Source organism: Eretmochelys imbricata, chromosome 3 (genome assembly GCF_965152235.1).
Source record: "Eretmochelys imbricata isolate rEreImb1 chromosome 3, rEreImb1.hap1, whole genome shotgun sequence".
Classification (NCBI taxonomy): Eukaryota; Metazoa; Chordata; order Testudines; family Cheloniidae; genus Eretmochelys; species Eretmochelys imbricata.
Genome location: NC_135574.1, coordinates 154,782,765 through 154,810,146, shown reverse-complemented (window position 1 = coordinate 154,810,146; position 27,382 = coordinate 154,782,765). Strand labels below are relative to the sequence as shown.

Below are 27,382 nucleotides of genomic sequence, written 5' to 3'. Positions count from 1 at the left end.
TTTAATCTCACTGCAGTGTCAAGGTTAACTATCACCACTGCTGATCATTTTTGGCATAAAGAACAGGAAAGCGAGGCCCTCCAACAGTGGGAACCAGGAGTAGCTGTGCCGTTACCTCAGGTGCCATAGTTCAGCTGTGCAAAGAGCATTATCCTCATTAGCCATGAAAAGAGTGGACAGATGACTCATTAAGTGTGCTCAGGCAGGTTAAGGCAGATCTTGAATTAAAAAGCAGGAATGTCTCTGGTCTCAGCAGTGGCCTAGGCCCTAAAGTTATCACAGACATTGCACTACCCAAAATTGGGGGAGGAGAAAAACAAGACCAGTTGTATACACTTTGTTTACCAGCTTGCAATTCTATACCATACAGCATTATGATAAACTACATGAAGATATAAAACCTGTCTATATATTAGAGCTGCCATTTCCCTGTTCTATTTACATAATTTGTAAGGGGAAAAAAAGGACAATCGTTTTGTGACACACTCCCCCCAAAAGCAAATTATCTTTAAAAGAATGGGTATTAATAGATCAAAGATCAGTGAATATTGTTAATTACAGAAAAAAGATATCTATAGATATAAAACATGGAAGATACAGATGTTCAGAACCTTGCTAACTTCAAATACAAAGCTATAATTTAGACAGTTTACAATAAAATGTGTACATTCAAAATTTACAATTTTTGTCTTCAGTTAAAAACTTCCATAGATGAGAATACACTATGCAGTCTTTTTTAATAGTCCAGAAAAAATAGCCATATTTAAAATACATTGTAAAAGCTGCACAAAGTCAGTCTAAAAACAGGCTACTACAAATGTAATTTAAAGCACTGTACACTTCTCAACTAAGTGAAACAGCTCATTCAGAAGTGGCAAACCATTTTACTGTGAGATATTCTGAAACCTGTATACTTGCACTAAGAAAGGTATTGTTAATACATGCTAAACATGTTCTGCATTTTAGCTGTTCAAGATGTACATGGAAAATTCTGAAAGCACTGCGTTTATTTTAAAAGACAGATAAATCATGTTGCATCTAAATAAGTGTTACCATGCTACATCTAAGAAGATTCACAGGCAATTTACAAATTTTATAAATGGCAAATGTAGCAAAGAAGAAACTGTGCTCTGAAGGACAATGAAGAAATATATAAATTGCAAAGTAAAAACCTTTGCTTAAAAAATATATATATACTGCATCGTACCTCCTGCAGACCATACTTAATAAGGTCACCAATATCTATGTGTGGTGCCATCAAAGTTCTATATGCATTGGAACATGATGATTGTAGCCTGCAACAACAGCAAACAAAAGAATGTCTTCAAACAGTAGGGGAAAGCTCTCCAGAGGAGAGAGATGAAAGTGCATTATATTTTGAAAAGTGCATGCGGCTGTCTTTTTACAAATCCACACAGAGAAAAGTGCAAACCAGAAACAGTGTATTTGTGCTTTTTACAGTCTTTTTTCTGTTTCATTTATGCTGTTCACAGGCATAGCACTGTAGCAGCAAATTCTTCCAATTACCATTTTTTGGGGGATGGGTTTTTTTTCTGAATGATAAAATTCTTAATTGTTTCACAACTGATTTGAAAAAAAAAAAGTCATTTCTCCTGCTTATTACTACTAGCTCACAGGGAGATGGACAAAGTGTCTAGTAAACAGACTAATGTGAGAAACAAGGTGGAGGAGGAATACCTTTCACGCTATACAGCGTTCTTCTTCAGGTCTGAGAAGAAGAAGAAGGAAAAAAAAAAGAGCTCTGCATACTCAAAAGCTTGTTTCCCTCACCAACAGAAGTTGGTCCAATAAAAGATATATTCAGGCATTCACCCTTGTCTCTAATATCCTGGGACCAATACTGCATAGACTAATGTGTCTCATTTAACAATCTCCTTTGTTATGAAAAGGCAGCAGCATGATTTATCAGTTCATTAGTACAGGGAAGAAAATCTTCCAAATACTTTGAATCACAAAGCAACTTAAAAGAATGTCAGATATACTGGCCTTCTGGGAGTGGGACATTATTCAAATAATGCAGTATCAAACCCAGAATGCTTTTACAAGAAACTCACAGGCAGGGACTGTGTCAAAATAGGAGTATATGATTTCCACTCCTGAATATGACTTTGAGGTGGTTAGAGCCTAGAGAGAGAGATTACCAAAAAAAGCAGGTTTCATAGTTCAGATAAAATTTAAGTCAGCATTCCGTGCAGATGATGTTGGGGTTATTGGATGTGGTTTAATGCTTATAGATCATTGCACTCGCACTTGATGCACAGGTTGTAAGCATTCTGGTTCAACAAATATCATCCACAAGTTTTGCTCCATTAATCCCACGATACGTTACTCTACTAGGCCGAACTAAGACTCCATGGTTTGTCTTACAGGTGAAGTAGCGCTTGTCACCCACAGATCCATCATTCTTTCCCTTGGCACTTCTGAGTTCAAGTCCAAGCCATATTCCAGGTGCAAAGTCAGCAGGGCCAATGTACCTAATTGTGCCCATCTCATTAGAGCTGGTCAGAAGGACCTGAGACCCCTCATGTAGTTTCACAGATCCTTCCGTGTTAGTCGTAGTGGTGTTGCTCCAACTACGCCGCAGCAGCGAGCTTCTAGATCTAGTTAGAGAAAGAAATGGGGCTTCTTTCAGTGAGCACACAAGGGCATTTTTTTCCTATGATTATATTGTGCACTGTTTCTGAAAGGCATTTTAATTTACCTTTTTAATAGATTATGTCAGTAGTAGGATGTGTATGTGGTTATTTACAAATAGAACCAGCACATCATAACATCAGCTAAGTGAAAGGGGAACTGATTTTCAATATGTTAAGATCAACCTTTTCTTTATAGTAGACAATCGTATCACTAACGGAGAGCGGCATAAACAAATTGCTGTGCTTATGAACAGGTTAAGCCAAGTCAAGTTGTGACACAGCAGGGCCAGCCCGTATTAACAGGTCAAAATTGTGTTATAGCACATGCTGGCGATAGAAACACATTAATATTGAATTGTGTAAAACACCATAAATACTTGGAATAATGAATGAACTACTCGAACAGAACACAAATTCTCCACTGAATCCAGTGAGGTACCGTACCTGAAGAGAATTCTCCTTCTCAAACGGAAATGTCCCCATATTCTTTTTTCCTTATGTAAGTCTAAGTATAATATGGCAACAGAGATCAGAAAGCTCAGTGTGCAAAAACTGAACAAATAGTTAATACACTGAGAAATTTGGCTCTGTCCAATGAATTTAAGTGGTACAGGGCCATAGTGCTTTGCAATGCAGAACTAGGACTTAAGTGCTGAAACTCCCTGAAAACTGTTTCAACAAAAGCTACGTGATCAAATGTGCAAAATGACAGCCCACTCTGCATTTATACCTCTACATGAGAAATAGATCATTTTCATTTAGATGCTGGGCAGACTCATACAATGAAAGATGATAAAACCCACTGCAAAAATCCATAATCTAAGTGTCAATGAATCTAATTATATACAGCTAAGAAGAAAATAGATTTCATTTTTAAAATATCAGATTAGATTAACATGGTATATTTGAAGCAAAGTAACAAGTCAAGCAAAAAATGTGAAAGGCCACCTCAGAAACAGGACAGAACGCAATTTTTTTCCATGATAGATATATTTCTTTTAAGCTATAGTTTGTCAACTGGAGTTGGAAGAGTTCACAGTTGAAAATTTCACTCCCTGTTCTATTTTGGTGGTACGAGATCCAAGGACAAGCAAAAGTGGCTCACTTCTCCTAGGACTGGTCCTGCAGTCGTTCCCTCTCAGCCAGAACTCAGTGGGAGTTTTGTCTGAAAGAAGACTGCAAGAACTGGTCCTGTGCATTAATGGAAATTACACATGTGAATCAAAAGGAACCCACACCATTCAGTGCAATTACATGCACATGTCAAGAGAAGAAAGTTCTGAGCTTTCTTCCTGTGATTCTAAACTACAGCTTGCCAGTTTTGCACAGTTACTACATATTTAAACAAACACTCACTTGACAAAGGAGTTTTTCCTGTTTATCTCCTTCTGTGAAGATGCAGAAGTTGTACTTAAACTTCGTCTAAAACCTACATGAGAAAGTGAATAAATAAGGTGACTAAGCTGCTTGATTTAAAAATAAAACTTGTACAACCACTTGCTTTGCTCCCATCTCATTTGCTAAGTACCCTCCGCACCACACCTAACTACAGCTGCTTGGGAAATGGTATTTTGTTGTGAAAAATTCCATAAGAACAAAAAAATCTTCGAGAATTTTAAGGAGGAAGAGGAACAAGGGGTAGGTAAAAATAAATAAATCAAAAATTTGAAACAAACATCCTTGAAAAAAATGCCAAAATAATTCACTAGCTCTTGTATCAAACACAAATTATCTGTGAATCATCCCTATTCTGATCTCCTCAACAATCCCTTCTGTGTCTGAACCACTGCCCTCTGTTTTGTTTTCTTTTTGTATTAGATGGTAAAATTTTGGGCAAGAACTTTAATCATCATCAGTAAAAAGAGTACTATGGTAGCAATTGAGCACAGGGCCCTATCGTACCAAGCACTGTAAAAATACATATTAAGGGACAGTTCCTGCCCCAAAGAGCTTACAGCTTAAACAGATGCAGAAAGAGGGGAAGTTCACTTGCCCAAGGGCACACAGCAGGTCCGGGGCCATGACAGGAAAATAACTCCTGGCTCTTGAGTCCCAGCCTAGAACCCTATCCGATGGGCCAAAATGCCTTGTATTTTATATAATAAAACTGAGTGCATAAAGAGTACACAGAGCTTTACAAAACACCTTTTTAAGTCAACAGTAGACAAAGGGGGAAATATCCATTTATTGCAGTAAGTCCATTCTGAAGCCAGGGTTGGGGTGGGGGGAGGGGGGGCTGTTGTTTTGTTTAAGTACAAGCAAAAACCCCAGTATATATCAATAGGGATCAAAGGAATTGTTCAAGGAAGTGAATTCATTTTTATTCACTGGATTGATGGGTTGCATTCCGACACCTGAGGCAATTATTTCCTCCATTTCTGCAACTGAAGGAACTGATACCATATCAGTCTCCTAACTCCAATCCTGCTTGCAGACAGTGACTGCTGGCTGCTTTGTAAAGGAGGGAGAAGTCAAGTAGCAATGCATCTTGGGGCATCTGGGTTGCTCTAAAAGTCTGTTTTGCTTTGGCCATTCAAAGAACCTGGGTGGCATGTCCAGGAAGCTGCAATTTCTCAAAATGTTCTACAGGCTATCCAAACAAAACCAGACCCACATCGCAGATTCTTACCTGGGAAAGGATGATTCATTTTACCTGATGAAACTTCTGTGAGGGAGTCTAAGGAACCTGTTAATCTAAAGTGAGATAATAGATTAAGTCTCACAAATTAAAATTGTTCAATTTCAATTTTAAGAAATATATTGCTGGGCTATTTTGGCTGAAGAGCCGTTGCAAGGTTTTTCAAAAGACTTAATATGTTGGATTAATTTAGGGTTGAATCCTCCCCACCATGCTGGTTAAATTTTCAATCCCAAATAGATTGAGCTTTTAGTTGCCCACAAGTCAGTAAATGCAGAGTTCAGAGTCCCACAGAGGCCTTACCTCTGCCTTGTATACATAACTACAGAAAGTCTTTTGTCAACAGACAGCTAGTATTATAAAATTTTACGTGTGTATCTAAGGATACAGAAATAGGTACAGTATGCTCAAGATCAAGAAAACTCAGAGGAGACATCTTAAGTCTTACTGAGGTGCAGGATGAAAGTTTGCCTGAGAGCATATGCAGCAACAGAAATGCTATATATATACACACACACACACACACACATATATCTAAAGGCTACAGATAGAGTGCTGATTCCTCTGCGTGCTATAACTCAACAGTAGAAAGGGGGAAACTGTGTATCATCTTGTTATGCTGTGTGGCATCGCACTGTGATGGTCTGCCATACTAGAAGACTGGAAGAGAAGAAAAAGGGGAAGTGGAGAAGAGAATGGGTATGTCAGTCGTGGTAACTAGACACAGGCATTGTGCTCATCCACTGGTCACAAGCACACATGGCTAGAGAGCACAGGTTTATCTCTGGTATTCCTTCCCCCAAGCCCAATGGTAGTGGCTGCGATCCAACTGTGTGGGTGTTCTGGCTCCTGTTTGCAGTTTGAGAGATCTATACCCACCAGGAAGCTATGTAGCATCCACAGGCAGAATCCTTGTATTTGAATTCTGCTCACAGTATCAGGATTTGGCCCTAAAAATGAGAACTTTCAAAAGCACCTACTTAATTAGTTATGTCCTTAAATTTAATCACTTAGATACAGAGGCAATGGGATGGAATGAAATGTTTTTAAATTTGTGAGGTTGCTGGAACAGCCACCTGGGTATGCTTCCTGTTTATGTAGCACTGGTGATGTGACATACTAGTGCTCTTTCAATAAGCTAGTCTCAGAGCCAAGGGGATCTACTACCTCCCCAGCAGCAGGAATAATTGTTTTTCCTCTTTGGTTCGTTCAGAATTTTGTTTCCCGTTGGAGAGGAAGTGAGAAAACGTTTTGTGACAGACATAAAACGATATCATTACTCACCTCTGCACTCTGGTTGGTGGGGCAAATATGCCATATCTGGGGAGACAACTGAAGTACTGGACCCCTCCAACTGAACCATCATTCTTGCCCTGAGGTTTGTTCAGTTCAATGCCACACCAAAAGCCTACAGTTGGGATTTGGAATTTCAATATTACTTTTACCCGGGGTAACATTAAAATTTTGTACTTGGAATAGTTAACAGATGCTCAAGTTGTTGCGCATATGACTAATTTATACATAACCATCTGAGTATTTAACCAAACCCAGGACAGGTTTTCCCTTACCCAGAAGTGATCTCATTAAGTCAAATCAAAATGTATGCCACCACCAAAATACAGAAGAAAAATAAGAACAGTTAACTAAATTATATTAAAATACACTGAGATACGAGTGCTATATTAAAAATAGCCCTAGAAATACTATTGATTACTCAAAACTTTTAAACCTATTTTAAGAAAAATGGCCTATTTAGATACAAACAGAAAAGAAAAAAAGCTTTGCATCTTATTTAAGTGAATTTAAGGCTGCTGAAAGCAGCAGATTGACAAAGCTGTACTGGCCATTCCTCTGCACTTATGCCTTAATCCTGAGCTCAAATGACCACTACTAAGATTCGAATGTCACTCAATGCTCATTCAGTCCTTTTCCCTCTCTAAAATCAGAAGTAATTATTACCAATTGCAAGGCAGATTTTGTGATGCAAATACAAGTGTATAAGGAACTAGGACTGGCCAGCAATTCATTTCACACAGGCTACTGAACAGCCATCAGATGGTAATAAGTTTGATCACTACCGACCTGTGAAAAGTGTCAGCTAATTATGTAAAGGTGAGAAATTCTGTATCCTATTAGCAATCCTTATGCTGTCCAGCCCCAAAAGACTCAAAATTAAATACAAGTAATTTGGTGCTATAGGTTTAAGAGCAATACTAATTATCAGCTGAAGAAATAAGAACAGTGACCTATGATTCACAAGGGATCAGTATGTCAAAAGTTCCTTCTTTCCTGTCCACCAAAGGCAGGTGACACAAAACTATTTGAAAAAGATCTGCATTGCCACCAAAAATAAACAGGGAGAGAAAAATCAAGTTTTTGCCAATTGCTCAGAAAGCAGCGTTCTGTATCGTTGCCTACTTTTTGCCATTTTAAATATGGCTGTTTCAAAGGCGAAGAGTTGCAATGGTGATGTTTTCTTTTAAAAAAAACAAAAAAAAAACCACACCTTACATGGTGACCACTCAGCTAGTCAGGAAATCCATTCACCCAATACAAGTTAAATACAGGAACATAATCATTTGAGGTTAACAGACTCTTTTGGCTTTTCCATTAAGTTCTATCGAATCTATATTAGTCTATCAAGTTAAAGAATAATCACATCTTAAATGGGGATTGCTTACCCTAACATATTTCTTGAGATGATGAATGTGGCTTGTGCCTGCTGATGGTTCATTCTGACATTTTATCTTAAGCAATTTTTTAAAAATATTGATATCACCAAGTGTCAAGACAGGGTATTGCCACTTTAAATCTCAAGCAAGAGGGCCTCCATTTAAACTAGGGGAGGTACAAATATACCAGTTACCCTAAGTGCAGACATTGCGTAATTGAACCTTCTTTGCATCAATCTTATGGCTATGTTCTAGGCAGAGGTTTGGATTATGAAAGAGCTCAAAAATGACAGGAAAGCGTAAGAATAACCTGGCTGGAAAGGATACATTTTCAAAAGTTATAGTTCCTATGGCTTCAGAACAACCCACCTCCATCTGAAGACACCTAACTATATAATACTGGGGGGAATTTCCAGCACCTAAGTTCTCTAGTTATCGGTAACTCCTCATTGGGCATAAAAATACAAAAAACGGTCCTGACAAGTAACTGAACTCAAACAAAAACTCTGAAAAAGCTCAATATACCACCATGACACATCTAAAAAGGGAAGAGCACTAAATGTTCTAGCAGAGCGTCAGTAACGCAAGACATCAATGTGGTCAAAAACAGCGGCATATAAAAGCCCAGGGGGAAAAAAGGTGTGCAGCCTTAAGAAAATGAATGTCAGAAAGTATAGTAAGAATACTAAAGACTGCAATGTCAAGTGACAGTCACAATTTAAAGTACCATCTTCTCCATTACGCTAGGCAGCTCCATGTCAAAGTCAAATATTCCATGATAATGAAGTGAAATTGAGATAAAACACTTAAATTGCTGGATTTCTATTTTAAATATTAAGCTCCAAACATTTATATTGTTCCTAGGACATTTCGCTGATTCTACAATGTAGTTTAAGAACAGATAAAATACCTGGTGCAAACTTTGTTGTCCCATAGAATCTAACAGTGCCAGTTCTCTGCCCTACGACTAGCACTTTGTCTCCAAGCTGAATTTCTCCTTCATCAAAAGGGTTTTTTCTTGTAGACGGAGAAGCATTATTCAGTCCTGTTTAATGAAGGAGAAAAACTGAAATAAGCAGAGCAGCAGTTTTGAAATGCAAAGAGGCGTACATCATGAGGTCTCAGCAGAGAGTCAGCCAACCGACCGGTCAAATATTCATATATGCTCTTAACAAAAGGTCCTGTTCCACACACGCTGCTTAGAGAAAACATTCCTTTGCTTCAGTGGGTATTCAGTCTAATTAAAAAATGCTGGATTTAAGGTTTACTTAGTTGTTAGAAGTTGCAGTAATAGTCTGAAGTGCAGTTCATCTGTAAGTGAAACTAAGAACAGCACCTTCTTCTGCAAATTTTCTAATAGTAAAATGTTACAAAAATACAAAACTTAAATTTAAGGACTAACTATCTGACAAGTGCCTCCTTTAAGTTATCACCCCAAATAGTGACAAAGTAAAAGCAAATACATTTATACGAATATTTGACCAAACAGTTAACTGACCTGCCATCCCTATTCCCAGCCTGTGAAGGTGTTCTTTAATAATACAACAGATACAGTACCCGCACTGCTTTTAGTTGAGGTAGGAGCTACTTTAGGCACTGCCTTTTTATTGCTGTTAGTTGAGTTCCATTTCTTGGGATGATTCTGTTTGCTCTCTAAAGAGGTAGTAGAAGAGGAAGAACTGCTGGATCCAAGGAAAGCTGACAGAGGTAATGCAAATAATTATCCAGAGATGGTATGCAGGAAAGGACAAGTCAACTAGAGCAAACAAGCATGCATGATACAGAAGAACCTCATTAATTTACAAAGCAAGCAAGGGAGCAACCAATTAAAAGGCAAAGTTGATACTTCACAGCATGAACTTTAGCCATTTATTTTCACACCGGTAGATTATTTTTAGATCTTTATAATACTTCTTGATGTGCTGGTAAACGTTCTAGTGTACATTTGTTAAACGAATGAAGGATTAGTAACATAAGCCCTCATCACCTCACACTCAGTATCCAGTTTATTAAACAGTTGATGAGAAGTAGGGAAAGTGACATTTTTGTGGGTGAGTAATGGTGTGTGAACTAGCGCCTAATGTATGCATTATATACTGTATTAATATTCAAATCCTTAAAATAAAATAAGAATGGGAGATAAATCACTTTTATCCCCATTTGTGAACATATTTAATAAGATTTATCTGGTTTTAACTTTTTCTTTTAGCTCTCTCTCTCTTTTTCAGCTCTTCTTTTCTGCCTAAAAGAAACACCAGGTATGTCTACACCTCAAGCTGGAGATATAATTCCCAGCTCTTGGAGGCATACCCATGCTAGCTCTGATCATACACGGGGCAGCTCCTGACACTGAGGGTACACACTATTTTTAATATGTTAGCTTGATCAGAGCTAGCATGGGTATGTCTCCTCAAGCTGGAAATGATCCCACCAGCTCAAAGTATAGATGTACCAACTGAATGTGAAGAAAAATTTTTCCCTCTTTGTGCCTCAGTTTTCCTATCTATGAAGTTAGAGATAATACTGCTTATCTGACTCACAGGAATGTTGTGAGGCTCTATTCATTCAGTGTTTGAGATCTATGCATGGTTGGAGCTAGGACACATTCAGTATTCATATAATTAAATTCTCTATCTTGGGGAAGGGGGGGTGTCAAAAAATATGAAGTGCAACTGTTGAGAGCCAGAGCACAGATTAAAGAATGGGGTACCTAAGGAAAGCGTACAAGAAACCAAAGGCTCCGAAGTTAAGATACTGGCGGTCTCAATATGAACTAAAAATAGCAAGTCCTAAAAAAGTATAAAAATAGTGGTTCTGAGTGTGCAAAGGTAACATTCCAAGCTCAAAATTTTAAAAGGTGGATGCCTAAAGTCCGTATTTAGGCACCCAATTAGGTAGCCCAATTTTCGAAAGTGCTGAGCACCAAGCACCTCCCACTGAAGTCAGAAGTGGCTGGGTTTTCAGCACTTTTTGAAAATTAAGCCAATTATTTAGGTGCCTCATTAGGAATACGGATGCCTAAAGTTAGGCTCCTACATCTTGAAACCCTGTCTCAAACTAGTAACTGTTCATGAACTGAAACGTTTGGGAGGAAAAAAAAAAGGATGTTTTTTTCTCAAGAAAAAATATACTCAGTCAGATGAAGGGTAGGTTTCTGTTTTGTTTTAAATAATTGCATATACTCAAAATCTTCAAAGGCAAATAGTAATAGAATACGTGTTCAACTTGTGAAACCTTAGATGGGGGCTGGATTTTTATAAAGTGCTGAGCATCCACCCTCTGATAATCAGACCCCTTTGCGTTGTCAGGTTGAGCACCCAAAAACTGAAGCATCAGAAGTCACTAGCCAATTATAAACCTACAGATCATTAGAGACTGGATTCCAATTTTAAAAGAAAAAATAATATTTTTACAGACTTAACATGGTTTTGAAATGATTACATTACAGAAGACAAATCTAAAAATGCTGTTACACCATTATAATTTGTTACTCACCACTCAAACGTACAAGTAATAAAAGAGTCAAAATTCTGATACTTGTTGAACACAGTTCCCACTGGAATACATGCAACCAGCAGCAGGAACACAGGGGGAAAAGATCCAACAAAACCAACAGAAAGGTTGTTCTACAGACGATCTGCAACATGATGTGGTTTTCTTAGACAGAACCTCAGGCATAGGGGGCTGGGCTCCAGGGTTATACATGCATCTGCCATGCCATGCTGCCCTGGCAGTGGACCATATCACTCAAACTAAGACCTGAAGGGACCATCATGATTAAAGCTACGGTTTAGTCATGGCTATTTTTAGTAAAAGTCATGGACAGGTCACGGGCAGTAAACAAAAATTCATGGCCCGTGACCTGTCCATGACTTGTACTGTATACCCCTAACTAAAATTTGAGCCAGGGGGCCACGGGGCACTGCGCAGCCCAGGACTCCTGCTGGTGCTGGGGGTGAGGGTTGGCGGGGCTGGCAGGCTCCCTACTCAGCTCCGCATGGCTCCCCAGAAGCAGCCGGCATGTCCCTGCAGCTCCTTGAGGGAGTGAAAGCCAGGGAGGCTCTGTGCGCTGCTCCTGCCATGAGGTCCAACTCTGTAGCTCCCACTGGCCGAGAACAACAGCCAGTGGGAGCTGCGGGGGTGGTGCCTGCCACGCTGAGCCCCCTCCCACACCCAAACTACTGCTGCTGCTGGGGCGTGGGGGGTAGTGGCCCGAGACTGCCCCAGCAGCGGCCAGTGCAGCTGGCCCACGGAATCCGTGACTTCCGTGACAGACACACAGCCTTAATCATGATCTAGCCTGACCTCATGTACATCACAGGCCACAGCCTCACCCACACACCCCAGTAATAGGCCCACAGCCTCTGACTGAGTTACCGAAGGCCTCAAATCTTGATCTGAAGAGTTCAAGTTATAGAAAATCCACCGTTCACTCTAGTTCAAACAAGCAAATGACCCAGACACCACACTGCAGAGGTAGACCAAAAAAAAAAAAATGAACCAACCAACCCAAGGTCTCTGACAATCTGACCGGGGGGCGGGGACGACTCAAATCCTTCCCAACCCTCAATATGGCGATTAGATCCCAAGCATATGCGCAAGAGCCAACAGCCAGACACCTGGGAGAGAATTCTCTGCAGTAACTCAGAACACTCCCCATCTAGTGTCCAATCTCAAGCAACTGGAGATATTTGCTACTAGCAGTCACAATGGGCCATATGCCATTGTAAGCAAACTTATCAAGCTCAGCCTCCGAAAACGTTAGTTTTTTTGCCCCCAGTACTCCCTTTGAAAGACTGTTCCAGAACTTCACTCCTCTGCTGGTTAGAAACCTTTGTTTAATTTTAAGCCTAAGCTTACTGATTGCCAGTTTATGTCCATTTGTTCTTGTGTCAGTATCAGCCCTCTACTTAAAACAACTCCTCCCCTTGCTAGTGTTATCCCCTTGGTGTACTTACAGAGAGGAATCATATCTCCCTTCAGCCTTTGTTTTGTTACGCCTAACAAGCCAACCTCCTTGTCTCTTCTCGTAAGGTAGGTTCTCCATTCCACTGATGACCCTACTAGTCCTTCTCTGCACCTGTTCCAGTTTGAATTCATCTTTCTTGAACATGGGAGATCAGAACTGCACTCACTATTCCAGATGAGGTCTCACCAGGGCCTTGTATAATGGTAATAACCCTTCCCTAACTCTACTGGGAATACCTCGCTTGACTCATCCTTGGACTGCATTAGCCTTTTTCACAACGGCATCACATTGGTCCCACTCAGATTAATCCTGCTCCTAGCGGACTGGTGTACAGGGCTGCTTGGAACTAGAATGCAGGTATACATTAGCACTGCTTTTGCAGCATATCTGAGTAACTATAAAGAGGGGTAGGGGAAGGAAAGAGACGTGATACTTCCTTTGCCCTTCCCAGAATTGGCTCAAAATGAATCAACAAGGGGAATTTAGTTACCTTCTTTACCAGGCATAGTTTTCATTCCTTCTTCAGTAGCCAAAAAGGTGGATTCAGCACTACTATCTTTTTTTAATGTAGCTAAGCCTAGGAGACAAAAAAAGACAAAAAAACAAATAGGGTCAACAAATACCCTGCCAATTACCTATAAATAATTTTACAAAAAAAAACACATATGCAAACAGATACAGTACTGGGTTTGTATACCCCTGAACCAACCATGATACCTCCAAGTCCATCATTTCAATCTACATACATACTATAGACACTAGTAATCTTTACAGAAGGGTATGATATCTAGTATTCAGAACACGGTACAGTACTGGCAAAATGTCCTAATCCTGACTGATACTAGTTTCCTGTGTGACCACTGGCAAGCCGCAACTTCTCTGTGCTCTCTCCCGTCCCTCTCTTCACCAATCTGTGAAATGGGGCCAAGGTCTGCCCAGGATGCTTATTTAGTACTCGTAAAATGCGTTGGATTCTTCAAATATAAGTACTACAAAACCACAGTATTTTTATATAAAACTTCTAGTTGTAAAATAATTTACCAATCATGTTAAACCACTGACACTTAAAAAACGCTCCAAAGCAATCAAGCGATATTATAAACAAATTGCTTGCCAAATGTTTATATTGAAGCAATCTGAGTTAACACAAGTGAACAAAAAAATCCTTTAAAATCACAAACATCTGATTTCCTTAAACACACTCAAAACCAAACTTTTTTGCTTTTACTATTGGAATAAGAGTACCAACTGTTAAATCTATAATTTCAATGTATGCACGTATTTATACAAATCTGAGTTTCAACCTCATAACTTTTGTTTTCAAGCCTATGAAAACGGATTGAATATGCCAATATTAATCTAATTAAAGAGCCTATTACACTACATAGCAACAATGTAATAACATATGTATGAACTAATATTGCTGCTTAAATACATGCTTCATGGACAAGCTATTTTGTATTCATAAGTGGTTGTCTGCCACTAGGCTAGGCAAAGAGAACAGAACCTTCCGAACAATTTTGCTGGTACTAGTGATGAGGGCAAAGTGGACTTTTTATTTAATTATATTTATTGGCTTAGCCCAGATGATATATTATTTTGGTATTATTTATTACTGTATTCTATTTTAAGGTGTTTTATATTTCAGCGTTAAGAGTCAGACACGTGAGAACATTGTTCATGGCTGGAGATACGTTTTAGAACAGAAAATCCTTGATGATCACAATAAGTACCAGGACTAATGTGACCATTACTAATGAAATCTAATGGACTATTTAAAGAGGAAATATTTTTATCACAAATATAAATATCAAAAAGTACAAATAAAAAAAAAGCATTAAAATATCTATATACAATATTAAAGGTAAGGTTTGACAGAACTCTGCAGTCTATCTACAATATTTACAGAAGATGTACTAATTATTTTGCACGGCCTATAACACAAATAATTTATTGGTGGTTAAGGCAATGAAGAAATTTACTCCAGTAATGTAAGGAAACGTTTCAGAAGAAAGCTCTGTATTTGCAACTTTATCCTCCCACCCTACCAAGTGACTCCACCAGGCACATTAAGATAAATGGCCCTTTGGCATAAGAATATCTTACAATGGCAGCTCACTACATACTGCTTACACATGTAAGCCCTAGCGGTGCACCAGGTGTAACTTACTCTGATTTTGTCTTAAAGCAAATGTCAAATTTTTGGATTTATATAGACGGCTAGGCACAGCTGTGTCAAAAAACAGATTAATCACAAACTGCTGTCACGAATGCATCGCCTCAGAGGACAACAATCCTTTTCCATTTTAGTCAAGATCTTTTGAAAATAAATCAGAGCTCAATCTTAACAAACAACTGTCTTATGGCTCACAATACTATGAGTGGACCAAACAGCCAAAGTGAAGACTGTTTTATAGAAAGAGATAGCAAAACTGTAAAGTGGGTGGCCTAAGCTAACAAATGTAATTATTTTACTGAAGTGTAGCATTTTATGCAAGGTGTCAGTTTTTCCACATCATGTTAAACTGCCTGGATGTTAAGTTAATTGTCTAAGTTGATATGATTAGGACAAGGCATTTCAAAAAAAGATGAGCTCCGTGGAACATATCCTTTTTCAGATCAAGTCATAACCATGCAACTTATACTATACAAATGCCCCATTTCTAGCAAAGGTCAGACAGAGAACTTCAAACTTTCTGAAGTATGTCAGTGTGTAGAAAATTCTGGCTGTTCAATTATTTTTAATGGTCACAGAGCAGCAAGTCTACCACATGGACATGACAGCAAGAGTCAAATGACTTTTGCAGGTCATCCCAAATCACTGCCAAAAAAATTTATTCCACCATCCCATCATGTTGTCTGTATATGCTGCATATTTTACAGTTAAAAAAGGAATGTTTTAGAGGATTTTAATAATTTTGTAGGAATGTATTTATACCCCTCCACCTGTAAAGTCATGCTGCTTTACTATTAAGGGTCCAACTGGGCAGGACTGAGAGAGAGAGGAAATTATAGAACAATCCATTTAATAGCATTATTTTTACATCATTTAATCAAGATCAGGGCCCATTTGTATATGCGAGGCACTGTACAAACACATAAGAGAGTCCCTGCCCCAAGAGCTTAGAAGCTAAATTGACAAGAAAGGCAAAGGGTGGAGGAAAAGGAATATTATCTTGACTTTACAGATGGGGACCTGAAGCACAGAGAGAGTAAGTTATTTGCCTAAACTAAGGTCACACAGGAAGTCTGTGGCAGAGCCAGGAATTAAACCCAGATCTCCTAAGCCCCCACCCATGGACTTAAACACAAGAATATCTCTCCCCTCCAGATGTGTTCTTCGTTTCTCAGGTGAACGAATTCATTGCCTTGACACATAATGTAGTTATTAAAATAGCTTCTAATTATTTTTGCCAGAAGGGTTTTTATTGAAGAAATTGTGTTAATACTTTTTACAATATTTTAATACTTATATACAGCTGTATATACACTAGCATATAAATGTGTTTTCCTCGACAGTTTGACAGCCTGCTGATCAAGTCAAATAAAATCCACATAATTAAAGCAAAGCAATTTTAGACATTTACAGAGATCATCTCCAATCAGAAACAGCTTTAAAAGCTTCAGAGCGTGTGCTATGGTAAGCCTTTCCCAAACAGTATGTCAATATGTAATGTTAGATCCCCTTAGTATATTATACTACCAAAGTGACCATTAACTGAGAACAGAACCTTTAGTCACTTTACAGCTTCCCCTGGCTCAGCCCTAGAAAAAGACATAGCAATTGTCTTACCAGAATTGGGCAACGGTGTAACTAGTCCCATATCTTACCTTCCAGCAATCAATGTTACATAATGCTGCAGGGGACTGTAAAAAGGCATAACACACCAGTGCTATAGTACAATGACATACCAAATGGTAGAACATTAATTTTTACTGTGATTAAGCCATAGGGCCTGATCCTGAGCAATAAGCACCTGCAGTTTAAACTACTTCAATGCGAGTGACAGATGCTCAACACCTCTCAGCACCAACAACTTCAGTTAATGAGAAGGCATAATTAATAAATGTCATACTACTTTCTTATCCCAAGAGGATGAATTAACTACAAGCTAGGATTTTAACATAAAGATATGCAAAATTACTGTCTGATTTTTGGAGATACTAGCTTTATAAAAAAAATTATTTACCAGTATTCACTTTTGAAGTTATATGCGTTACATCGATTTTCTTGGACTTGACCAAAGTAGATCGTGTGGAAGGACTTCTGACAAAATTCTTCTTGTGATCTGAAGCCTTACTTATTTTAGAAAGAGGTGCAAAGATACCTAGAGAATTAAAAAAAAAAGACATGCATCTCTTTCTGTATGCAGTATGTAAACCAAGAGAAGCAGTAGTGCAAAAAAAAAAAAATCTACCTATTCTCTCTTAGATTACTCTGTTTAACATAGTACCTCAGTGCCTCAATCATTAATGGATTGTTATACTCACACCTGGTGAGGTAGGGAAGTACTATTCCTATTTTATAGATGGGAAAATCTTTTGCTCTATCCTGTGCCTCAGTGCTCTGCCCAGCATCACACACAATGCTTGTGGCTGATCTGGAAACTGAGACAGATCATCCCTCAGCACAAGCTCCTGCATCATCCCACAGGTGGAAATGAAATGCCAAGCAAATTTACAACACACACACACCTCAATTTGACAAACAAAGAAAAGAGACTACATCACATTCCTTTGAGGGTTATGCTGGAGAGAAATTTTAAGAATGGCATATCTGTATGAATGCTCAAACAAATCTCTTTCAAAGTGGAAAGCCAGGTAAGCTATGAGAGAAAATGTCAAATAGAAACAAAACAATTACAATATGGCTGTGAGAAAAGCAAATAACCAATGAAGATGGCAAAACTGGAAAGATACTACACTGCAGTTTCAAGGAAGTAATCAGAAGTGACTTCTTTTGCAACACTTAGAACTGATAAAGTTAGGACCAATTAAAGGAATTTACAAAATAGAAAAATCTGGGACAAATAATTTGTATTTTTCGACCCAAAGATGCCTCATCTAATCAAACCAATGTTTTTCTTTTTTTTTAATTAAGGTTTCAAAGTATCTCTAAAACATCTAGAAAATAAAGTTATACCACATCTTGGTGCACACTTGAAGTACTGGATTTTTCCAACACTTCCGTCATTCTTTCCTTCTGGTTCATCCAGTTCTACACCAGCCCATTGCCCGCTGGCAAATTCTGTTGTGCCACAAAACCTTAATGTACCAACCTAAAGAAAAGAATTAACACAGAATGACTTTGTGAATAATAAATAAATACCATGTCCATTAGATACTATGTAAGATAGTAAGTCATCTCCAGATCCATTATCACTATACACACTGACTGATTTAGTTGGGGATTGGTCCTGCTTTGAGCAGGGGGTTGGACTAGATGACCTCCTGAGGTCCCTTCCAATCCTGATATTCTATGATTGCCACTTTCACATTCCTTTGCGTTCCTTGAGGGCAGAGATCCTTTTCCTTCAAGAATGCCAGCCAGTGAGTGTTGTAAGATATAAGAGACAGGACTAAGTCACCTCAGATTGAACAAAAGCAGTATTTATTGGCAGTTATCACAACAGAAATGAGTCACAGACAACATGTACCATTAGACAATGACATCACTTCAGCAAAATACTGCAGTGCACGTCTTACTAAGCAGGTTTCATTCATTTTGACTTCAAAGAGTAACCCACCTGCTTAAAGTTAGGCACATGCTTAAGTATCCTGAAGAATACAGGCCTCTTCCGAATGAGGGAGGGAGATTATAAAATAAAACAAAACACCACATTCAGACTACCCCTAAAATTTAAAGATAAGCTGCAAAGGAATTTATTTTCAAAGAGTCCATGACCTTTATTCCTTCTTGCTGATGCAAAAAAAAAAAAAAAAAAAAGCCTAAAAAATTGTTTTGGTTTTGAATCTAGATCCTGCTTTTTTAAAAAAAGGATCAGGAGCATTGAGACCGTCTTCTTTGATTTTGCCAGTGGACTTCTTCTGGTCTCAGCCTTAATTTAAGGGGCAGGGTGCTGAATCATTAACAAAGATGTCCTTTCTCCCAACAGTTTTAGATGGTGGATTTAAATCAGTTTTAAAACTTACGGTTTTTTAATTAGTCTTAGTAAAAATAAAAAAATCTCCCTCTTTCAATTACTCAGCTTTCAATCTTTTGTGTTGCTAGTTTATCACTATAATTTCAAGGGCAGATAAGGTGTTGGGGTGGAGGGGAAGGGAGTGTTAACATTAGAAATTCAGCAAACAGAAGCCTCCCCACTCCCCCTTTTAAAAATTGTATTTAAACAGAACTGTTCAGACTAACCTTCTTTATATATCAGAAAGCAGCAAGAAAGGGGGAGAGCCTCCTTCCTCTCTCCCCCCGTTTTACCTGTCCCCTTTAAGTTTGACTATTATAGGATTACTTAATTCAGAGGTCCCCAAACTGTGGGGCATGCTCCCCTAGAGGGATGTGGAGGAACGCTTGGGGGAGCGTGACTGAGACCCAGGCCCACCCTCACGGGGAGGCGGGGAGGGAGCGACACACAGCAGCTGCCCCCCCTCCACACCTGCCCCCAGCTGTGGCCCCAGCCCCATTACTCTTGTCCATGTCCCCCTCTCCCGGAGCCACAACCCCGCTCCCGGCCCCGGCTGCAAGCCTGACAGGGGCAAATGGGGGGTGTCATAAATATAAAGGGAAGGGTAAACCCCTTTAAAATCCCTCCTGGCCAGAGGAAAAATCCTCTCACCTGTAAAGGGTTAAGAAGCTAAAGGTAACCTTGCTGGCACCTGACCAAAATGACCAATGAGGAGACAAGATACTTACTTTCAAAAGCTGAGAGGAGGGAGAGAAACAAGGGGTCTGTGTCTGTCCGTATGCTGCTTTTGCCAGGGACAGAACAGGAATGGAGTCTTAGAACTTTTAGTAAGTAATCTAGCTAGGTATGTGTTAGATTATGATTTCTTTAAATGGCTGAGAAAAGAACTGTGCTGAATAGAATGACTATTCCTGTCTGTGTGTCTTTTTTGTAATTTAAGGTTTTGTCTAGAGGGGATTCTCTATGTTTTGAATCTAATTACCCTGTAAGGTATTTACCATCCTGATTTTACACAGGTGATTCTTTTTTACTTCTATTAAAAGTCTTCTTGTAAGGAAACTGAATGCTTTTTCATTGTTCTAAGATCCAAGGGTTTGGGTCTGTTGTCACCTATGCAAATTGGTGAGGATTTTTACCAAACCTTCCCCAGGAAGTGGGGTGCAAGGGTTGGGAGGATTTTGGGGGGAAAGACATGTTCAAACTACGTTTCCCAGTAAACCCAGTTAAAGTTTGGTGGTGGCAGTGGAAATTCCAAGGGCAAAGGGTAAAATTAATTTGTACCTTGGGAAAGTTTTAACCTAAGCTGGTAAAAGTAAGCTTAGGAGGTTTTCATGCAGGTCCCCACATCTGTACCCTAGAGTTAAGAGTGGGGAAGGAACCTTGACAGGGGGTGTGAGGTAGAAAGTTTGGGGACCACTGACAATCTATATCCACAAACTCTGGCCTCTGACAGCCTATTGGAGGTGCAGCACTTTAGTCGCATCTTTTCAGACTAAAGGGCTCCAAGTCTAGAAAACTCCATCCATATAGACAGTGAAAGTGTTACAGTTTACAGAACCATTGAATATCAGGGTTGGAAGGGACCTCAGGAGGTCATCTAGTCCAACCCCCTGCTCAAAGCAGGACCAATCCCCAACTAAATCATCCCAGACAGGGCTTTGTCAAGCCTGACCTTAAAAACTTCTAAGGAAGGAGATTCCACCAGCTCCCTAGGTAACGCATTCCAGTGTTTCACCACCCTCCTAGTGAAAAAGTTTTTCCTAATATCCAACCTAAACCTCCCCCACTGCAACTTGAGACCATTACTCCTTGTTCTGTCATCTGCTACCACTGAGAACAGTCTAGAGCCATCCTCTTTGGAACCCCTTTCAGACAGTTGAAAGCAGCTATCAAATCCCCCCTCATTCTTCTCTTCTGCAGACTAAACAATCCCAGTTCCCTCAGCCTCTCCTCATAAGTCATGTGTTCCAGTCCCCTAATCATTTTTGTTGCCCTCCGCTGGATGTTTTCCAATTTTTCCACATCCTTCTTCTAGTGTGGGGCCCAAAACTGGACACAGTACTCCAGATGAGGCCTCACCAGTGTAGAATAGAGGGGAACGATCACGTCCCTCGATCTGCTGGCAATGCCCCTACTTATACATCCCAAAATGCCATTGGCCTTCTTGGCAACAACAGCACACCATTGACTCATATCCAGCTTCTCGTGCACTGTAACCCCTAGGTCCTTTTCTGCAGAAGATGTTCAGTGCTCTGGTGCAATGTCAAAATAAAAACTAGCATTCTATGTATGTAACTGAAATAAGTACAAACTTCTTTCTTCTTGTTCTGAAGCTTTTACTGACTTGCAGCTCGAGCATTTTTGATGGCTGTTATTTTCTTCTTCGCTTTCATTGTGTAATAGTTTCTGGCTAAACAACTTTCATATGTTAATTCTCTTGTCAGAACAAGCAGTTTCTTGTATATATTTCAGTTACCATACCTTTTGTATAGCTAATGATTGTGTCACCTTTCCTGACCCAATTTCAGTAACATGTCAAATGCAAATTCAAAATGGAAACTGCTTCATACATTGCAAGGGAAAGATTTTGAATTGAAAAGAACAAATTATAAATCTAAAGTTAATATCAGAAAAATCAAATATGCAAGTACTGTTGTCACAGGTGCATGAAAACCCAAATGCTGAATTCTGCTCTTATAAATAGATGTTTCAGCAAACTTTGCATGTGTGCTTATGGCAATCTTTAAAAACATCCTATTGCTTTTAAATCATTTCTAAGTCCTTGCTACCTACAAGAAGAGGAAAAAGTATATGACTTCATATATACCAATATAGCTACCAGTAGAACAACAAGTTTCCAAACTTATCTAGTTTAAAGCAATTAAAATTTGAGCTGCAGTTATTTAACTAAAGTACTACTCATTGCTCCTTAGATTATATTCCTACCTCTATAACACGGCAGTGTTTCATCAAAGGAGATGTTAGCTGCATTACACCAATGAAATTAAACAACTAACCTGCTAAGCAGAATTAAATGTACCTTTTACCAGTTTCTGGAAATGGAAACTAGATTAATTCTAAGCAATATAAATTCCTGTCACAAGATCAGGATGGTATTTGTGAGCCCTGGCAGCATTTTGGATCCATACCCCATAAAGACTAAGACCCACTTATGTATTATGATGGACTGTTAAGGAAGGGTTTGCAGGTAAAAAAAAAAAAAAAAAAAAAGATTTTGCCTGCCAAAACCTGCTTTTCACAACAGTGAAAAAGTTTCACTACTACATAAGCTTTCAGCTTCTCATGAGGGGATTTTCCTTTCCACCTATTTTCCAGCAATGGAAATATTTTCGCATCTCTACTGTCATCCACATCTCATACCTTCCAGAAGTTATTTTACATTTACAAATAAGAAATCAGTTTCAAACATACTACAAATGCCCCATTCACAGGAGATTACTTGTGCAGTTTCAAATTTGCTCACGTACCTTTTGTCCTGCAATAACAACACGATCTCCTAGTTTCAAGCCAAGTGACATAAGCATGGCCTTGCCAGTGACATGATCATAGTTTGGAAGCATGGCCTTTGAGATGTCACATGACAGAGGCACTGCATCCAACAGCATCTGCTTGATTTCTTTTGCACTTGCTGCAGCATCTGCCATCTCCAATGGCATGTCTACCGGATCAGGAACCACGTCTGCTGGAATCTGTCCTTTATCATTCTATATAAACAAGGTAGAATAATTAAAAGACTTACCATAAAGACAGGCCAAAACTTGGCTGTGCAGAAGTAGAGTCCACGTATAAGATTTAAAATCCCCTTGCAACCATTTTTGTTGTTGTTGTTAGTAACCAGCAGGCAAAATTTTCAAACATGCATATATAAAAATATTAAATAGGCATTTGACTGAGACAAAATACAGCATTTTAACATAAGTGCATAAGTAATTATACACATCTCACAAATTTCAGAGTAGCAGCCGTGTTAGTCTGTATCCGCAAAAAGAACAGGAGTACTTGTGGCACCTTTTTCCATCCCACCATCAACCTCAGCCTGGACCAGTCCACACAAGCAGTCCATTTCCTGGACACTACTGTGCTAATACGTGATGGTCACATAAACACCACCCTATACCGGAAACCTACTGACCACTATACTTACCTACATGCCTCCAGCTTTCATCCAGATCACACTACACGATCCATTGTCTACAGCCAAACTCTAAGATACAACCGCATTTGCTCCAACCCCTCAGACAGAGACAAACACTTACAAGATCTCTATCAAGCATTCTTAAAACTGCAATACCCACCTGCTGAAGTGAAAAAACAGATTGACAGAACCAGAAGAGTACCCAGAAGTCACCTACTACAGGACAGGCCCAACAAAGAAAATAACAGAACACCACTAGCCGTCACCTTCAGCCCCCAACTAAAACCTCTTCAGATCTACAACCTATCCTGAAAGATGATCCCTAACTCTCACAGATCTTGGGAGACAGACCAGTCCTCGCTTACAGACAGCCCCGCAACCTGAAGCAAATACTCTCCAGCAACCACACAACAAAAACACTAACCCAGGAACCTATCCTTGCAACAAAGCCCGATGCCAACTCTGTCCACATATCTATTCAAGTGACACCATCGTAGTATCTAATCACATCAGCCACGCCATCAGGGGCTCGTTCACCTTCACATCTACCAATGTGATATATGCCATCGTGCCAGCAATGCCTCTCTGCCATGTACATTGGCCAAACCGGACAGTCTCTACGCAAAAGAATAAATGGACACAAATCTGACATCAGGAATCATAACATTTAAAAACCAGTAGGAGAACACTTCAACCTCTCTGGTCACTCAGTAAAAGACTTAAAGGTGGCAATTTTGCAACAGAAAAGCTTCAAAAACAGACTCCAATGAGAAACTGCTGAACTGAAATTAATTTGCAAACTAGATACCATTAACTTGGGCTTGAATAGAGACTGGGAGTGGCTGGGTCATTACACAAATTGAATCTATTTCCCCATGTTAAGTATCCTCACACATTCTTGTCAACTATCTGAAATGGGCCAACTTGATTATCACTACAAAAGTTTTTTTTCTCCTGCTGATAATAGATCATCTTAATTAATTAGCCTCTTAGAGATGGTATGGCAACTTCCACCTTTTCATGTTCTCTGTATGTATATATATATATATATCTTCTTACTATATATGTTCCATTCTGTGCATCTGATGAAGTGGGCTGTAGCCCACGAAAGTTTATGCTCAAATAAATTTGTTAGTCTCTAAGGTGCCACAAGTACTCCTGTTCTTTTTACATCTTACAAAGAACCTTTCAAGGGACCATTCAAGGTGAAGTGACCAGCTAACACCTCTCAAATCATAGTGGGAAAGGAAGAAAAAGAAAAGCTGGGAGGAGAGGAGGTCGTTATAGATTATTGTAAAAAGCCATGAATTCAATGTACGTGTTTAGTTCATGATTTTTAGTATCTAGCAAAATTACAATGTAAGCTCCCAGACTCATCCTTTGAAGGTGTTATGCAGGTTTCCAATGAGGACAGAGAATTCAGATAACTACACTCTCCAGCTTCCTCCCCCCCTTTTGTTTCCTCCCTATGACTGGAGAGGTGTTAACTGGACACTTCACCTTGAATGATCCCTTGAAATATGTGTTAACTACTTATGTTAAACAATCTGTTCAGCCTTGTATTGAGAGTGTCACGCTAAATACACTTCCCAGACCTGAAGGAGAGCTCTGTGTAAGCTTGTCTCTCTCACCAACCACCTTGTCTTTCTTACATTCTGGGACCAACACGGCTACACCACCACTGCATACAAGTTTTCTTAAATGACAGTCAAATTAATCACTACACTCTCGAATGAACTCACACAGGAAAATCATAAAAGACAAAAAATCCCTAACACCTATGGACCACTTTTCACAAGCGATCACTGAATATCTGATCTTTCAGCACTATATCCTTGAAGAAAACTTGTCCAAATTTGCACCTTCAAAAGGCAAGCCAGGAAACTTAAATTCGTAACACTGCTAGGCACTAAAACCAAGGACATGGCTAATTACAACAAACTAACACACACCAGCCTGCTAACCCTCAATGGCCCACATCAAACCCCTTTTGCATAAACAATCTATCCCTTATTGCCCACTTTATTTCAAGGGACCTCCTAAAGTTACCCATTATGCTTAACTGTGTCCCAATTTGTATTTAGCACAGAAACGCTGATTTCTTTCCCCAGACATGAAGAACTCTGGGTAGTTTGAAAGCTTGAACCTATCACCAACAGAAGTTGGTCCAATAAAAGATACCCTACCTACTTTGTCTCTCATATCCTGAGACCAACCTGGCTACAGCAACATTAAACAGTCAAAATAATTACTTTTCATCCTTTTGGTTCATCTGAAATCTTACACCTTACCCTAAAGGCAGGATTCGCTCCATGTTCCAGTAAACACTTCACTGCTGCAGTACACAAGTTAAACGCAGCAATATGCAAAGCTGTTCCAAAATCGAAGTCACTGCAGGTGGCATCCACATCTGCAATTAAACATCACGAGTGAGAATGGAAGAGGTGTTACTTGAAACATTTCAACATATAAATAAGCACTATTTTCTGTAACCCAGATGCTGATGAATGGTGATTTTATGTAGCACCCCTCCTTAACCATATATATACACACACACATATATATATTCTTTACAAACTACCGTCTTCTAACTTAGTTAACTCCTGTCATTGCATAACGCTAACTGCTAATAGCTAAATAGCAGATAGCACATAAGATTGAGCATTCTGGGTAAGTAAAAAAATGCTTGTACATTTATATTTCTATTCATTGTTTAAACAGGTAGAAACTTGGAAAAAGCTGTATTTTCCAGCCAACTGTGTTCTTTTTTATTGGACAAACACTGATTGCACCCCCACTTCCCTTATTTACTTCATAAAAAGCAAATGAATTAGTGATAGTAAAGGGTCTTAGACTGACAGATTACAGAATGAAATGTTATAATCCAATCAAGAACAGGTACAGTATAATACAAATTCCCCTAGATTACCCCAATGTGCCTCAACCTCCTTTTGGAGCAATTACTTTTAGCTAATAGAAAAGAGTTCAGTCTCAATATCCAATCTATCTTTGGCATCAACACTGAGGCTAACAAAATGGGTGCCAGTTCAGGATGTGGACATTTGTCCACAACTCCAATTCATTTCACATATGGTACCAAGCAACCTTCATATGACTTTCAGATATTACTAATCTAGTTCAAATTTGAATCAGTAGCCATGAAAATGGACACAGAACCTTTCAACTCTGAGCAATCTAACTTCAAAAAGGTTGTGTACATGGCACACCAAAGCACACCAGTGCTCTAATGTGTTGCAGTCTAACTGTCCCATGTAGACCCTGCTGACGTACTTTAAAAGGTATCTATTTTGCATTAACATAGTCCTGTTTGAAATGGGACTACACCAATGTGAACTAGGTACCTTTATATATAAGCTTGAAATTATCAGTAAAATATCTAAGATAATCCATCTATAAGACCAGGCAAATTTGCATGCCTAGTTAGGCTATCAACCAGACATTTCCATGTCCACATATGGCCTGATTTTCAGAGTTGCTGAATACCGATATCACCAACTAAAGTCAATGAGAGCTACAGGTGTTCAACACCTCTGAAAATCCAGTCTTTTTTTTTTTTTTTTTTTAAATGAAAGCCTTCAAATATATCTAGCAGACCACCATCATGTCCTCGAAACTTAGTCACACACGTTGAGGTTATTAGCATTACCCCTTTATTGCATTTTACACTGACTAAGAATTATAATATTCAAAAACCTGTCAGAGAACACTTCAATCTCTTTGGTCACTCTATTACAGACCTAAAAGTGGCAATTCTTCAACAAAAAAATTTCAGAAACAGATTCCAATGAGAGACTGCTGAATTGGAATTAATTTGCAAACTGGATGCAATTAACTTAGGCTTGAATAAAGACTGGGAGTGGATGTGTCGTTACACAAAATAAAATTATTTTTCCATGTTTATCCCCTTACCCCCCTACCGTTCCTCACACGTTCTTGTCAACTGCTGGAAATGGCCCATCTTGATTATCACTACAAAAGGTTCCTCTGACCCCCGCCCCGCTCTCCTGCTGGTAATAGCTCGCCTTACCTGATCACTCTTGTTCTATCAACTTCATGAAAATCTCGTACAGATACAGACAGACAGAATCTTCCTTTCCAAACGCAAACAGATGGACATCATACCAAA

General features: G+C 39.1%; 1 protein-coding gene across 2 annotated transcripts in view; it reads right to left on the bottom strand.

Moving 5' to 3' along the window:
- Positions 1-326: 326 nt before the first annotated feature.
- Positions 327-27,382, bottom strand: part of CLIP4 (CAP-Gly domain containing linker protein family member 4) — a 58,577-nt gene continuing 31,521 nt past the window's right edge. Inside the window, exons 7-17 of one of the 2 annotated variants that reach the window (XM_077813639.1) lie at positions 25,527-25,645; positions 22,568-22,804; positions 18,080-18,215; positions 17,127-17,264; positions 13,427-13,513; positions 9,525-9,665; positions 8,878-9,012; positions 6,580-6,703; positions 5,287-5,351; positions 4,014-4,086; positions 327-2,621 (exon numbers count right to left, since the gene is read on the bottom strand). In XM_077813639.1, the coding sequence (XP_077669765.1) occupies positions 2,300-2,621; positions 4,014-4,086; positions 5,287-5,351; positions 6,580-6,703; positions 8,878-9,012; positions 9,525-9,665; positions 13,427-13,513; positions 17,127-17,264; positions 18,080-18,215; positions 22,568-22,804; positions 25,527-25,645 (1,577 nt within the window). In that variant the 3' untranslated portion in view covers positions 327-2,299. The remainder of the gene's footprint in view (positions 2,622-4,013; positions 4,087-5,286; positions 5,352-6,579; positions 6,704-8,877; positions 9,013-9,524; positions 9,666-13,426; positions 13,514-17,126; positions 17,265-18,079; positions 18,216-22,567; positions 22,805-25,526; positions 25,646-27,382) is intronic. The other variant, XM_077813641.1, reaches the window with a different exon arrangement.